The sequence below is a fragment of the Myotis davidii genome, unplaced genomic scaffold (assembly GCF_000327345.1).
Source record: "Myotis davidii unplaced genomic scaffold, ASM32734v1 scaffold38, whole genome shotgun sequence".
Lineage (NCBI taxonomy): Eukaryota > Metazoa > Chordata > Mammalia > Chiroptera > Vespertilionidae > Myotis > Myotis davidii.
The window spans coordinates 7,875,571-7,891,754 of record NW_006291383.1 but is presented as its reverse complement, the minus strand read 5'-3'; the positions used below and the strand labels follow the sequence as shown (position 1 = coordinate 7,891,754).

Here is a 16,184-nt window from a genome sequence, read left to right as displayed (position 1 = left end):
CAGGCTTTTTTTTTTTTAGTTTTATTCATTTCAAAGGGCCGTAGTTTGCCCACGGCTGTCTCTGTACCAGACGCCATGCTGGGCACAGAGGGAGGAACTAAAAGTGGGCCCTGTCCTTGGTGAGAGTAGACATGTGGGAGAGGAACACGTTCACAGGACAGGCCCAGGGCACACAGAAAGGCATGAGAAGGGCAGGAACGCCCCCCCCACCCCCCCCCTGGGAGAAGAGGACTCCTTGGACTAACCCACAGCACTGATCTCTCTCACTGACTGAGCTCCATCCAGGCATTAACTGAGGCACTCAACTTCCAAAGCCTCTTGACAACCTCATCAAGAAAGCAGTCCTGTCTCAAGATTGGGAAACCAGTTGAGACCCACAAACTGCTTATAAACCTTGCTCAGTGTCACACAGCTGGCATGTGGCAGTGACAACACCTGAATCCAGGCCTTCTGCCTCCACAGCCCATGTCTGTGACCAACACCATTAGCAGTGGTAGGAAGAGCCATTTGTCTTCTTCAGAGCATGTGACATTAATAAGACCAGGTGTGGTAAATGGTGGGTTTTCTGATGCTGGCACTCACACAATAGACAGCTGGGGTGCTGGGCACAAAGGTGAACCTGTAATGGGCATCCAGTTACAAGGAAGCCTGGTGCCTCCAAGAAAAAAAGACTTCCAGAAGTTTGGTCAGGAGAGGGATTTTCCAATGTTTATGGAATGCCAGCCTCTGAGTCCTGTGTACAGGGGATGCTCAACCTTGGCTCATGCTCACTAGAAAGCACCAGACTTTCCCTCTCTCCAATAACCTGGACAAATTCATGAGACTGACTCCCAAAATGCCTATCACTTGGGCTGAGCCACGTCTTGTAGCCAGGCCTGGTTTCACCTCTATCTTGTTCTCCACAGCCTGTTAGGATCGGTAATCAACATACTGGGATTTCAAGTGAATGCCGATGTGACTCTGAAAATTGGTGTTTCCACAAATGACACCCAGTGTGTCAGCCTCCAAGTCCAGGACAAGGTCATCAAGGCTACGAAAGTGTACCTTCAGTTGGTGAAGACGTACGTGAGACCATTTTTCTCATTTTCTGGACCAACAAGCCTGTGTGCTAGAATGTCCTCCTGGTGCACAGGAGGTTACCCTCATAGATCAGCTCGGCCAACCCCATGCTTTCAGTGATCTGTAAGAGGCCCAGAGCAGGGTCTCTGCTTAAGAACAGACCACTGTGTGCAAACAGCCATCCCTCACTTGGCCTACATTCTACCTACTAAGCACGCATTTTATTTTGTTCCAGTTTTGTTGCATAGCAATGCATTTACCTGGATCAAAATTCAAAAGATACAAAAGGCTATACAGTGAAGTCTCTGCCCATCCATATACACCAGCTGGCTAATGGTACTCCCTGGAAACAACCAATGAATCCAACCCTTTGGTTAGCTTTCAGAGATATTTGCATTGGCAATAAATATGCGTGAACATGCACACACACTCTGAAATGGGCAGATATTATAGACACCTGTCTGCACTCCAATTGTTTCACATAAAACATTTTTTTCATGGAATTAGTTGCATCAGTAATAGCTTATGTTAAATCTACCTAGAACTCCATTATGAATATGCACTATAATTTATTTAACAGACACTTATGAAATAGTGGATTTTCTTCCAATTATTAACTTTCTGCCCAACTCTAATTACTAAGGTACCATACATATCTGCTCATTAAAGTGCACATATCTGAAGGATAAATTTCTCCATGTGAAACACTGGGTCAGATGTCCAGCTTTGGTGATTTTCCCAGGTATCCTCGCTTCTTCCTTCATGACTATAACCAAAGGTCAAAGGGCTCAGGTGGTTGCAAATTGTAAGCAGCAGGACATCATTGCAGCTGTATCATTAATGGATGGGTTATCTCCAATGTGGGACAAAATCCAGAAATGCAAAATCACACAGCTCTCCACATGTATCTTCCCAGGGTCACAGATACTTTGCCTCTCCCTATCCCTCTGCCCTTGGATGATGTCATTCCTCAACTGCTGACAGTTGCCATTAAAGAGAAAGTAAGTCATAGGAAAGGGGCGGGCACCACCACAAAGGTCTATGTCATTGGAGGGAAGACAGGAAGAAGCCCTTTCCTCAGCTAAGACCTGATGCTGGGAAAGACATGGGGAGGACACATCAGCCTTCAGGAGTCCAGAGGCTGGGGAATGCAACATTCCCTCTGACCCCAGCAGTGGGATAGGACAATGCCTCAAGCTGGCGGGATAGGGGGAGAGGATGAGTTCTGCCATCTCTGGGGCTTTCTAGGTCAATGCAGGGAGACGGCCAAGCCCCATAGGAATCCCGTTGGGTGACAGACAGAGGATGGGGCTGTGAGTTGCAACACTGGGTACCTCCAAGCACCCAACCAACTCCTCAGCACACTCAGGGCACACAATGTGGCAGCCTACCTGCTTCTCCAAATTACTGAGACTCGTTATCAGGACATAAAAGGCAAAAAGCCCCTTAGAGGCTCGGTGGTAGCTCCCCAGTCCCAGATGATTTGCAAAGTGCACATGTGCGTGGAGCCTGAGCAAGGAGGAGTCCCAGGCCTTCACACCAGGGAGACTGAGAGGCAGAAATTCCGTTCAATGTCCCAACCATCCCAGAAAATTGGAATAGTAGGAATTGGTGAGACAGCAGCCAACAAGACAGTCAAATGAGGAAAACAGTGACATTTTACAATTCCCAGAGTAGAAGAAAAACAGAGTCTGTGCAAGAAACCTTTTCCTACCTGTGGAGGTTTTCATTCATTAAAAACCATTAATAGAATGAGATGTTTATTTAAATTTGTCACCAGGAAAACAATAAATGATGAGGGTAGAACTAGGGAAGACATATAAAAGAGTAAAAAAGTTTAAAATCTCTATCACCCTTAGATGTTCCATTCTTAATAAATGCACTTCATGAGTGTAATATCTGACAAAAAAAAATAATAATCGCTTCTTTTATGTTGGCTCAAATCTCAGAAGTTGTATATTCCCACATTTATTTCAACCCCAAAGTCCTATATCTGTGGCCAAATCAATTACTAGAGTGGAGAGGGTGGTGAAATCAGCATTTGCCTCCGTGCTGGTGTCCTACCTCCTGCTCCTACACCCCATTCCTCTGGGAGGCCTGGGACACATCACTTAGCCTCCCTAAGTCAGCCTTGAGTCAAGGGATTGGATCAGATGAATGCCAGCTGTATTTCCGCTACAAGTGGCAGAAAGCACAACACAAACTGGTGTAACAACAATAAAACCGTCCGTCCTGCACATTCAGAGATGGTACTAGCGTCAGCAGTGGCTCGATTCCGGGCCCAAACGATGACACCAGAATCCATGTCTTGGCTCCACCACTTCTGGGTGGTCCCCCACCTACCTACCAGGAGCTTCACCATCCAATTCTTTCTGGAATAGCTCAAGTGACAATCACTGAGAAATAACCTCTGGGGCTCCCGCTGGCCTGACTTGCTCCCTATCCCCATCCTCAGGGCAAGTGCTGTGCTCAGGGAGATGGAGGGCACAGCTGGCACCGCCTGTGCCTGCAGCCAGCTTATATATTAGGAGTATAATTAGTTATTTTATCTCCCCACAGAGAGACCTTCAGGCAGCAAACTAAACCCGGCACGTGGGATACTAAAGAATTTCTGAGAATGAAAGCACTCTGAAATATCTCTGAAGAAATATGGAGTGAGAGCATCCTTGTGATTAAGGAGCCAAGTTGAATAGTGTTCTGAACATATCAACTACTCTTCGGAATTTCACCAGTGCTACCTTGAATTACAAGTGCAAGAAAATCAAGAATAGGGTTTGGGGCATTTTGTAATCATTTCTTTAATAATTATCCTGTTTTCATGCAGAAAATGACTCACTTGTCTTCAATTCCTACAAAAAGGAGTTTTGTAGTATGTTCATGTTAAGTAAAAGTACTACACATACTAAAATCAATAATGAGCCCAGCCAGTGTGGCTTAGTGGTTGAGCGTCAACCCATTCACCAAGATGTTGCCTTTTCAATTCCCAGTCTGGGCACATGCCTAGGTTGTAGGCTGATTCACCATGACGGGGTATGCAGGAGGCAGCTGACTGATGTTTCTCTCTCTCCACCGCGCCCTCACCCCCCCCACCCCCCCGCCATCCTCTCTCTCTCTAAAAAATAAACAACAACATTTTTTTAAATCAATAATGTGAATGATGAGGCAACAATGGCCAGGATTAATTTAGCTAGGGCACTAAGGGGCAATCATGACCATGATTAAGACTTTTCTTCCCATGCCTGTGCCCTCCCCTCTCCAACTCCAAGTGCTTTCTTTTGCCCATTGGCCCAACATGAAAATTACACTAGGACCCAATGTCCCCATCATCACATGTTACATAGAGAAAGGCACAGACCAGATGCTAGAAGATATATGGAACAGAGCAAGTAAGAGCCTGGTGCTACCATGAACAAGGCAGCAAAGGATCTAGGTCCCAGCTCAGCAACTGCAGGCCATGCCAAGTGGCTGTTAGAAGAAGCCAACCAAATAGGAAACCTGTAAATAAAGAGAACTCCAGAAAAGGGTGCTGAGAAACACAACTGTGACCTCTATACCAGGCAGAGACCCTCCGTCCTATGTCCAGTGTCTGCATAACATATCTGCTCTGGAAACAAAAGAGCTCAGACTGTGGACACCAAGACTAGAGGTGCCAAGCAGGACCAGAGACTGGGCTTTCCTCACATAAGGGGCAGCACCCCACAAAATAAAGTCCAAATCACACTATCACATTCAGCTCTGTCCAAACCGTAGGACTTGATTTCTTCCCAGGCCAGTACCTCACATAGTCAACCCCATCTTGGTAAACGGCAGTACAATCCACCCAGCTTTCCTAGCCGGACACTTGAGAATTGTTCTCCATTCCTCCCTCTCCCAGGAACAGATCCTGTCCTGTTGATTTTTCCATTTTTCCCCATTTTTCTGTTTCTTTCCATCACCATCCTAGTCCAAGTCACCAACATCATTTAGTAGGGCTACTGGCCTCCCTGCTCTTGTCACCTATAATCCATCCTCTGCCTGGCAGCCAGAGTGCTCTTTATAAAAATACACATTCCCTGCTTGAAAACCTTCCAACCAGTGCTCATGAGTCTATGAAAAAATCAGAACCCTCATGCATTGCTGGTAGGAATGTAAAAATGGTTCAACCTCTGTGGAAAACAGAATAGGCAGAACATAGCGGAATTTTAGGGCAATGAAACTATTCTGTATGATACTTTAATGGAGGATACAAGTCATTTTACATTTGTCAAACCCCGGAGTGTATACCAAGAGAGAACCCTTGTATAAACTATGGACTTTGGGTGATAATGGTGAGTCAAGGTAGATTTATCAAATGTACACTCTGATGTGGGACAGTGATAGTGAGGGGGCTATACATGTGTGGGGGCAGGAGGTATATGGGGATTCTCTGTGCTTTCCAGTCAATTTTGCTGTAAACTTAAAACTGCTCTAAAATAATAGATCCTTTTTTTAAAAAGATAAAGAAAAAGAAGATCTTGAATAAATAAACTATCTTCCACCTGAAGGCCTAGAGAAAGAAGAACCAACTAAACCCAAAGGAAGCAGAAGAAATGAAATATAAAGATTAGGGCAGAGACTAATGAAATACAGAATAGAAAATCAAAACAACTGATGAAAACAAAAGTTGATTCCTTGAAGCAATCAACAAAATTCACAAAATTTTAGCTAGACTGACAAAGAAGAGAGAAAACTCAACTTACTAAATCAGAAATGAAAGAGGAGCTATTACTACCAATCTTAGAGAAATAAAGGGATTATAAAAGAAGACTATGACGAATTGTATGCCAACAAATTAGATAACCTGACTGAAATGAACAAAGTCCTTGAAGCACACAAACTACCAAATCTGGCTCAAGAAGAAATGGGAAATATAAGTAGATCTAAAGCTAGTAAGGAGATTGAACTAATAATCAATACATTCTATTAGCATTACATTGACATTATGCAGCCATTAAAAAAGAAGGAATAAGCCCAGCCGGTGTGGCTCAATGGTTGAGCATCGACCTATGAACCAGGAGGTCATGGTTCAATTTCCAGTCAGGGCACATGCCCGGGTTGCGGGCTTGATCTCCAGTGTGGGGTGTGCAGGAGGCAGCCAATCGATGATTCTCTCTCATCACTGATATTTCTGTCTCCCCCTCTCCCTCCCTCTCTGAAGTCGATAAAAAAAATATATTTTTTAAAAAGGAACCAAGTACTGACACAGTATGCAACATGGATGAACCTTGAAAACACTGTGCTTAGTGAAAGAAGCCAGACACAGGCCACATATTATACAGCAGGTCCTCGGGTTACATTGGAGATCCGTTCCTACGGGACACGACGTAATGTGATTTTTGCCATAAATTGGAACCCACCTACATAAGCACTACATCACTCACATGGAGCACATACACAGCAGTAATGAAGTGAAACAGTAAAAAAATTTACAAGAAAGATAACAATTCCTGACCTTTACTTGTGGTAAATAATAAAAAACATAAAGCGCATATGTACATACGTTGAAATGCCTGAACTTCTTTTTTAATAAGTACGCCCTAACCGGTTTGGCTCAGTGGATAGAGGGTTGGCCTGCAGACTCAAGGGTCCCAGGTTCGATTCTGGTCAAGGGCATGTACCTAGGTTGCGGGCATATCCCCAGTAGGGGGCATGCAGGAGCCAGCTGATCGATGTTTCTCCCTCATCGACGTTTCTAACTCTCCCTCTCCCATCCTCTCTGTAAAAAAATCAATAAAATATATTTAAAAAATAAAAATAAAAATAAATGGGAGATGGCAACGTAACCACGAAACAACATATGTCACGTCTGATGTAACCCGAGGACTGTCTGTATTATTAAATTTATACAAAATGTCCAGAATAGGCAAATCCAGAGACAGACAATATAGTAATGTTTGCCAATGGATAGAGGGGCGGAAAAATGAAGAGTGACCACTAACATATATGGGGTTTCTTTTGGAGAGATGAAGATTTTAGAGAATTGGATAGTGGTGACAGTTGCACAACCTTGTGAATATACTAAAAACCAGTGAATTGTACACTTTAAAATGGTGAAATCAATGCTATGTGAATTGTAATCTCAATAAAAAGGGAGGGAAGGAGTCAAAGTGGTTATAGTAATATTAGACAATGTAGATTTCAAAACAAAAGATATTACTAGGGTTAAAGAGGTCATTTTATAATGACAAAGGAATCAATCAAGGGAACATAAAAATTCTAAATGTTTATTCTCCTATTAACAGAGCTTCAGAATACATGCTACTCAGAGAATGGCATAACCTTAGTAGTGAATGGGCCAAGAATGAGTAGCCTACTAATAGGTACTGACGTCTTCCAAAACTCCAAGTGCTGTCAGCTCTGAAGGCAAGGAATGAATTGACGGCTAAAAACGAGGCCCAGAGGGAAATCCTCAGGTAAAATATGAGAATAAAATGAGGAGATAAGCAGGTGAGTCAATGTCATCAAACCAAAATGTTACAAAGATCTAGAGCAGTTTTCCCAAGCAAATGATTCTCTCCACCTTGGCCTCTTCTTCAGTTTCTAATTCCTAGGATTCAGGGGAGAAAACAAAGGGGTTAGCAGTGTCCACAGCAGAAAGTGGCCTGGGAATCACTTAACACAGACATTCTAGAGAAAATCCCAGGAACACTTACCAGTGAAGAAATGATAATCATGTAGGGAGACAGAGGGACCACTTAAGTTTAGGTAAATTTAATGATTATAACGGCTGTTCAAGTAGCAGCAAAGAGATGCATTTTTTCATTTGACAAAGTTGCTTCACCACTTGCAGCTTGTCTTCAATGCTTCATTACTTCTTTCATTAGTGACCAGTCATATCCCCCTTCCTGGTGGGAAGGACTGCCCACATCAACTCTGAAGCCATCACTTAGGTGAGCAATAGGCTGAGGAGTCCTTCAGAGTGGTCCTGCAGAGCACATGTCCTCTAAGTGTCTGAGAGCTGGCGGAGGTAATCTGAAAGGAAATCAGTCAGGAGAAGGCAAGGTAACCAAGACTGCACCACAGGTATTTAACGTGGAGCCTCCAGAGGAGCGGCCATAACAAGGGACCTGATGGGGGCGCCAGGCCAGCAGACACTGTGTGGTTCCTGTATGCCCCCAATCCAGGGAGGAAGAGATGCTTGATGCAATGGTAATGCATATGATTTTAAAAGTCTAAAAGTAGTCAGTCCCAAACAGCCTTTTCTTTTCTTTTGGGAGATGGCTCCTCTCCAGCACCAACCAAGGTTCAGCTGTGAGCTGCCCATCACAGGCCCTGCCCTCCTAACTCCGGGGTAAACTGTAATCCAGGCTGGACCAGTCAAATCCTTCCTTAGGATATTTAAGGCCAAAATTTGGTGAGAAAGGCTCTCTTTCATCTCTAATTAAGAGCTAAAAGCATGTAACCCCAAAGGTACCAGTGGGTACCTTTCTAAAAAATCAATGGAAAAATATCCTCAAGTGAATATTAAGAAAAAAATGGTAGTCACGTTGGCTATTTCTTTTTTTTAATTAATTTTTTATTGTTGACAGTATTACAGATATCCCCCATTTTCCCTCCCCATCCCCCCTTCCACCCTGCTCCCACACCATCCCAGGCCTTCACCACTCTATTGTCTTAGTCCAAAAGCTATGCATATATGCATATAAATTCTTTGGTTAATCTCTTCCCATCTTCCCCTCCCCTCGGCTATTTCTATTATACAAACCCTATAACCCAGCAATTCCAAGCCATAAAGCCAACAGAAAAGAAAATGTATGTGCACTAAAACACATGTACAGGAACAATCATAGCAATTCCACTCGTAATAGCTCCAAACTGGAAACAACCAAAATGGCCAACAACAGTATAATGCATAAATAAGCTGTGGTATATTCATATAATATGGATAAATACAGGGGTAGGCAAAATTAGGCTTACAGTTGTGAGTACCTGAAACACAGATTTAATAAAGCTATTGTAATCATCATAACTTGCATGTCTTTTTCCATACGAACAACTGCAAACCTACTTTTGCCCACTCCTGTATAATCATGGATGAACTGCACAACATAAGTTTGAGGGAATGAAGGCAGGCACCAAAAACATATACAGGCCCGGCCGGTGTGCTCAGTGGTTGACCAGTGACCCATGCACCAGGAGGTCACCAGTTCAATTCCCAATCAGGGCACATGCCCAGGTTTCAGGCTCAATCCCCAGTAGAGGGCCTACAGAAGGCAACTGAATGATGTTTCTCATCCATGTTTCTATCTTTCTCTCCTTCCTTCCTCTCTGAAATCAATAAAAACTTATTTTTTAAAATTTATATGTACTGTATGATTCAATTATATAACAATAAAAAATAGGCAAAACTAAACTATGTCATTAGAAATCAGGATGCAGGGCAACTAGCAGGAACATAAGGGGGGTGTCTGGGGTCCTGAAAATATTCTATTTCTTGGGTATTAGTTACATGGGTAGGTTCACTTTATGATAATTCACCAAGTAGTACCCTTATAATGTGGCAATTGTCTACATTTATGATATACTTTAATAAAATAATTCAATTTTAAAATACAGAAGCAGAAGACCAGTGAAGAAGATACTGCAATCTCCCAGCTACAAAACAATGGTGACTTGGAAATGAAAAGAAATGGTCAGGTTCAAGATATTCTCCATAAGAGCTGAAACAGATGGACTGTGGATGGGAGTACAAGAAAGTAAGTATCTAGGATGATTCTCAAATTTTTGCCTTGAGCATGTGAGTGGTGCTATTTATTGAGATGGAGAAGTCTTAAAAAGACAAAAATTACAGGAAAGTAGGGAGAATTCATTCTATTTTAGCCACATTTAACAAATGGAATTTTTCCATTTTACAAAAGAATATCATACTAAAACCAGCCCACCAACCTTATTCCTTTTTTTCAAATAACCCTTAGCTACAGTGTAAAGACAGGAAGAGGTTTGGGAAGGCAACTGAAAATCAAACAAACAAACATTCAAAAGAGAGAGAAATAAGAAAATAAGACAGTGTAAAAAAAAAAAAAGAAGAAGAAGAAGTGTAGGGATTATTTCTAAATCAATCACATTGCTGCCTAGTAGGAATTATTCTACTTAGAAAATGCCTAGGCAACGTTTAAATAAAACAATCCCCAGTCAGGATAAGGACAGAAGGGAGTGGGATCATAAAGTCACCAACTAGCTAAATGATTGTGTTGTAAGTTTTTGTCAGATGGACAGACAGAAAAAGTACCGTGTTGGTAAAAATTTCCTGGTCAATCCAAAAACGTTATGTGCCAGGGAATGAGCCTCCCTCAGCTGCAAGCCATGGACCCTGGCTCCCATGATTTAAGACGAAGGTGACAGTAAGAGCAAGTACAGAAAGCAGAGTAGAAAGTAAGGCACTAAGAAATAGGTAAGAGAACAAAACACTGATCAACATAAACAGAAAAAAAAACCCTTCTCTCCGCTCTCTCTTTTGCCAATAGATGCTCCAGAGCTCAGTGTTGGAGAAGCAGCGTTGCTCCTGCCTGCCTCATCAGTGTGTGTCCTGCCTGCCTCTGGTTCTGGAGCAAAGTGGACATGAGGACCAGAAGGAAAGGAAGATGGCAACAGCAGACCTGTGAAAGTATAAGAAGAAAGGAGAGAAGAAAGGAGGACTATCCCAGGGAAGGGGAAGTAGGGGTGGAGGGGGAGGCGAAATTCCACAGCCATTCAGCTAGATCTGTCAGTCCAGGGAAGAGACCCAGGAAACTGGAGCACATGTAAGCCAGGGATGCCTGGAGCATCAGAGACCTTGAAGGGCACGCTGACCTCTGGCAGAGAGAACTATGAGAAAGACTGAATAGTACGATGGTTAAAAATGCGGACTCAGGATCTGAGCTGCCTCAGTTTAAATCCCTACATTACCACGTGCTGGTGTGTGACCCTGAGCAAGCTACTTAAACTCCTGGTGCTTCAGAGAACTACCAACCCACTAAAAATCACTTATACTTCCTGGCCTCTCTGCACCCAGAAACTATATGCTACCATGTACTCCAACCTCACCAAATTCCCCAAAAGAGTAGAAAAACAAGAAGGCATTAGTTAGAAACAGTCTAAAATTTAATTCAAGGTGCTCTTCCATTGTTTAGATTGAGAAGAGAGTTTTATTTTACTAATGAATTTCTCCAAGAAAAAATTTCATTTCCCTAAATTACCCAATCTAACACCCCACTCACAGGGCAAGCCAAAAGCCCAAAAGGACACCTTACCTTCACCAGCACATAGTCCCCAGGCTGAGCTCTGACCCTGAGTCCAGAGTCAGTGGCATCCTCCATCTCTACATCAGGGAATATCACCTTAAGGTTTCCATCATTCCGGCCACACAGCTCAGTGGCAGAGCGTTTACTGAGCTGCAGAAAGAAGAGAGGAGACTGTATGAACCTGTCATAGTCATCAGTTCTTGAAGGCCGAAAGTACACTTTCTATGTCTCAGACCCCAAGTGTCTTAGAGAGCATTCCTTAACCAAGGAATCTCGAAGAAGACTGTGTTACCACTGCCCCACCAACAAAGCAAAACGTGGCGCACAACAGAAATTCAATAAAGTTTTGCTGACTCTACATTAGTGAATGACTCAATCAATGAGTCTGATTACAAAACTCGTTTCAGCAGAAATGGCCTTCAAACTGGCCTGAAACCAAGGACATATAGGTGATGCTCTTCGCAAACCAACGTTCACTTTACCCAGCAGTTTCACAGTAATCACTCAGGAATGTTCTGGGGTTGTTTGGCCCGGGTTACATGCCCCTGGTGAATAGGTAGACTTGAAACCAGAGTCTCCATCACACATGCAGAAAACAAGGCCAGGAGAGTAATAAAACCAGAATGATGGAATTAACTTCTAGACTAGATACAAATCTTTTTCTTACAGCCATGATGAAGTAACAAAAACCAAATTTGTCCTCAAGCCTTGAGTAACCAGGAAACTGGACAAAAGATATGAAATAACTTTTTTCAGAATTTGAACAGAGATCACATAAGACTATGATCCCCAAGAGAAGGAAAACAAATAAGATGAGCCCTCCAATCACTCCTGCATTTTGCCAGAAGGCACATGCGAGCCGGAGTATGCAAAGCAGGGAGGGAGATCTCAAGGCAGAGCATGGTGATTTCTCTGGACTGAAGGACTGGAGTACAGGAAGCCTGCATAACTAGCAATTGTGGGACAAGTTCTAGACACGAGGGAGATACGCAGAAAAAAGCTATGGAAGTGTGCAAAGGGATCCCTTGAGTCTTTGCTGAATACTACTACTTGCTCCTCTATAGAGGGAAACTCCATGAAGTCGGGCAAAAGGAAGTTATTGAGAACTCCCAGAGCTCACATGGGGCTGGGAATCATTTGATCTACCTCTAAATAGACCTCATTGATTCCTTGGGACATGCAGTATTGACTCCAGAAAAGCCAAAAACTAGTAATGAGCCTAAACCAGGGGTGGGCAAACTTTCTGTCTCGAGGGCCACAAGGGGTTCTTAAACTGGACCGGAGGGCCGAAACAAAAGCATGGATGGAGTGTTTGTGTGAACTAATATAAATTCAAAGTAAACATCATTACACAAAATGGTACGGGCTTTTTTTTTTTTAGTTTTATTCATTTCAAACGGGCCAGATCCGGCCCGCAGGCCGTAGTTTGCCCACGGCTGGCCTAAATTATCCCTATAACAAAAAAGCTTTTCTAACAAAGCTTAAAAACAAGCCTTGAAAGGATCAAACGGAACTATAACATCACTGCCTATCAGAACAAAGCCAAACGCAAAATCCAGACACTCATAAGTGAACACTGCAATGTCCAACATCCAATCAAAACTCACTAAATATGCCCAGAAGCAGGAAAATGTGACCCACAATCAGCAGAAGAATCAGTCAATAAAAACAGACCAACGGAGTTCTAGTCAAGATGACAGAGTAGATAAACACTGTGCTCGCCTCCTCCCACAACCACATCAAAATTACAGGAAATTATAAAACCACCACCCTTGAGAACCACCTGAAGATGAGCTGAACAAACTCCTATAGCTAAAGAAAAAAAGAAGCCACATCAAAACTGGTAAGAGGGGTGGAGATTCAAAACAGACTGGTACCACTCATGTGTGGCAGTTAAGATTCAGGAGAAAACTATGCTGTACACTTGAAAGTAATATAATATTGAATGTAAACTATAATTTAAATTTTTTTTTAATTAGAAGATTCGGGAGATATATCTCAGCTGTGGAAGTTCCCGTGAGGAGCAAGGGGGCCCAGTCCAACACTGGGCTCCCCAGCCCAGAGCACCAGTGCCAGGACAGAGTCCTACAACATCAGGCTGTAAACATCAGCAGGGGCTCGACTGGGTGAGACAGAAGACTGCTGTAGACCCGGGCATCCTCTTAAAGAGCCCACACAGGGCCGCACTCACTCATACTCACCCTAAGCTCCAGTGAAGAGACAGCAGCTCAAAAAGCACCAAAGACATACAGGAAGGAACTGAACTGTCTAGCTTCAGAACCAAGGCTAGAGGGAAAGCACTCTCTCAGACAGAAGAGCTGGCAGGGACCGTGATTCCTTTGTGGAGCCCTCCACACACACAGCCCACAGGCACAGGCAGAGGAGGGTGCCAAGTCTGAGCCTCCATCAAACTGCCTAACACCCTGGTGATTGATTCCCTGAGACCCCACCCCAGCCAACTCGTGCTGGAGCAGACTCTCTTTTAGTGGCAGTCCTACACCAGTGGCCGGCTTCAGCCCGTGCTGAGGGCTTTCCTACAATCTCTCAAAGGTCCACAAACCCCAAACAATGGCTGGTCTTGGCATACACTGTACCTCTTGTTAAGCGGACCCAAGCCTGGCACTAGTGGCAGCCAACCTCAGCTCACAGCTAGCCTTATCCCATCTGTTTAGTGCTCTCCCTAAATGATGGCAAGGTCCCCAGGCTTGACCACAGAAGCCTACAGAAACCACAAACTTCCTGAAATTCAGTACATTTCTAAGAAAGAATTAAAGACAGACAGTAACTTTGGTTCTAAAAATATACATATAATACAGCTTCCAGAAAGATGGAGCACACATACTTTTCCCTAATGCTTTCACTTAGTACAAAAATATCCTTCAGAAACGAACGGAGAAATCAAGACATTCTAAGATAAATGAAAACAAAGGGAATCTGTTGCCCGAGGTTCAAAAGGAAGTCCTCTAAACCAGTGGTCACCAACCTTTCGGACCTCACAGACCACCAGTGGTCCGCAGACCATCGGTTGGCGACCGCTGCACACAGAAAGGAAACAATAACAGGGGGAACCCTGGAACATCAGGAAGGAAAAAAGAACATCTACACAGAAAACTACCCAAAAAACACGTAGGCCTATTAAATGAATTCAGCAAGGTCACAGGATACAGATAAACATACAAAACTCAATTATGTCTACATTAGAGCAATGAACATACAGACACCTGAAATTAAAAACAACAGCCAATTACAATACCTTAAAAAAAAAAAACAGTAAATACGTAGGTGTACATCTAACAAAACATATACAGGATCAGTATACTTAACAACTACAAAAACTGATAAAAGGAATCAAAGAAAATCTAAATAAAGGAAGTCATACTATGTTACAAAAAATAAACAAAATGTATATAGATACATATGGTCTCACCCCCTCCACCAGCACCAGCTGGGTACAACCCACAGAGGTCTTGTTGGCTTTCGTTGCTTCTTCTCGGAAGACAGTGATAAGTTCCTCCAAACGCCTTAATTTTACCTCTTCCAGGACATCATCCTTCAGCCTGTGATATGCCCGTGTCTTCTATAAAAAACATTTTTTAGAGAGGGAGGTCACCAAGGACCTATAGAATTCACAGCGGGAGACCATGTTCATCCCACCTGCAAGTTCCAGACATGTGTACAAGAAACCCAGGCCCTACCCCGAGGGTTCTCTAGTTCTGAGAGCCTTCTAAGAGAAAAAGGTAGCTATGCAGTGGAATCACCATTTTTGCAAGGCCTAAACTTTAAATTTAGCACATGAAAATTACAGACTCAAAATTGTTTTCAACATTTTTATAGAATGTCCTAAGAATAAAGATTACATGTGTACATATACTAAGTAACTCATGTACCAAGTTACTTAGCCATGTGTTTATAAAGTCACAAGATGCAAAGCAGCCTAAATGTTTATCAATAGGTAACTAGTAAAACAAATTATTATTTACATAATGGGATATTATACAGTTGTTAAAAAATAGTAGAATAGTTTTATATATACTGATATGATTTCTCTCCAAAATATACTTTTTTTTAAAGATTTTTAAATAGATTTTTAGAGAGAGAGGAAGGGAGGAGGGAGGGGGAGAGAGAGAAAGAGAGAGAGAACAATGTGAGAGAAAAACATCAATCGGTTGCCTCCTGTATGCGCCCCAAGTAGGGATCAAGCCCACAACCCAGACATATGCCCTGACCAGGAATCAAACCGGCAAACGTTTGATGCACAGGATGGCACCCAACCAACTGAGTCACACCAGCCAGGGCCCCAAAATATACTCTTAACAGAAATAAACAAGGTACAAATGAACATGTATAATAAATGATGGGTACAAAGAATACATATAAATATGTTTTAAATACGTGAACTATCTCTAGAAGTTTGCAGAAGAAACTGCTAAGAGCAGCTGCCTTCAGGGAAGGAACTAAAAAACTAGGCAACCTGGGAAGAAATCTCACTACATACGATTTTGACCTTTTGAGTTTTATACCATGAGCATATATTACCTAGTTCAAAAAAAAAGAAAAGAAAATTTATCCTTGGCCAGCTGGTGTGGCTCAATTAGTTGGGCGCCATCCCAGGCACCAAAGGTTGCCAGTTCAATTCTAGTCAGGGAACATACAGTAGTTGCAGACTTGATGACCAGTAGGGGGTGTGCAGGAGGCAGCAGATGGGTGTTTCTCTCTCTCCCTCTCCTTCCCTCTCTCTCTAAAAATCAATAAACTATTTTAAAAAAAGAAAAAAAATGTATCCTTGAAAAGCCTTTACATCATCCAACACCATGGTATGCGTGCATGTTTATACTAGTACACACACACACACACACACACACACACACACATACACAAAGATCATAA

The 16,184-nt window shown here is 42.8% G+C and overlaps 1 protein-coding gene across 4 annotated transcripts in view; it reads right to left on the bottom strand.

Moving 5' to 3' along the window:
• Positions 1 to 7,287: 7,287 nt before the first annotated feature.
• The window catches only part of CDK5RAP1 (CDK5 regulatory subunit associated protein 1), a 30,603-nt gene continuing 21,706 nt past the window's right edge, over positions 7,288 to 16,184 (bottom strand). For 3 of the 4 annotated variants that reach the window (XM_015564498.1, XM_015564497.1, XM_006764598.2), the window contains 3 exons: positions 14,725 to 14,874; positions 11,307 to 11,447; positions 7,288 to 8,049 (listed from right to left, as the gene is read on the bottom strand). In XM_015564498.1, coding sequence (XP_015419984.1) covers positions 7,960 to 8,049; positions 11,307 to 11,447; positions 14,725 to 14,874 — 381 coding nt within the window. In that variant the 3' untranslated portion in view covers positions 7,288 to 7,959. The remainder of the gene's footprint in view (positions 8,050 to 11,306; positions 11,448 to 14,724; positions 14,875 to 16,184) is intronic. The other variant, XR_001514015.1, reaches the window with a different exon arrangement.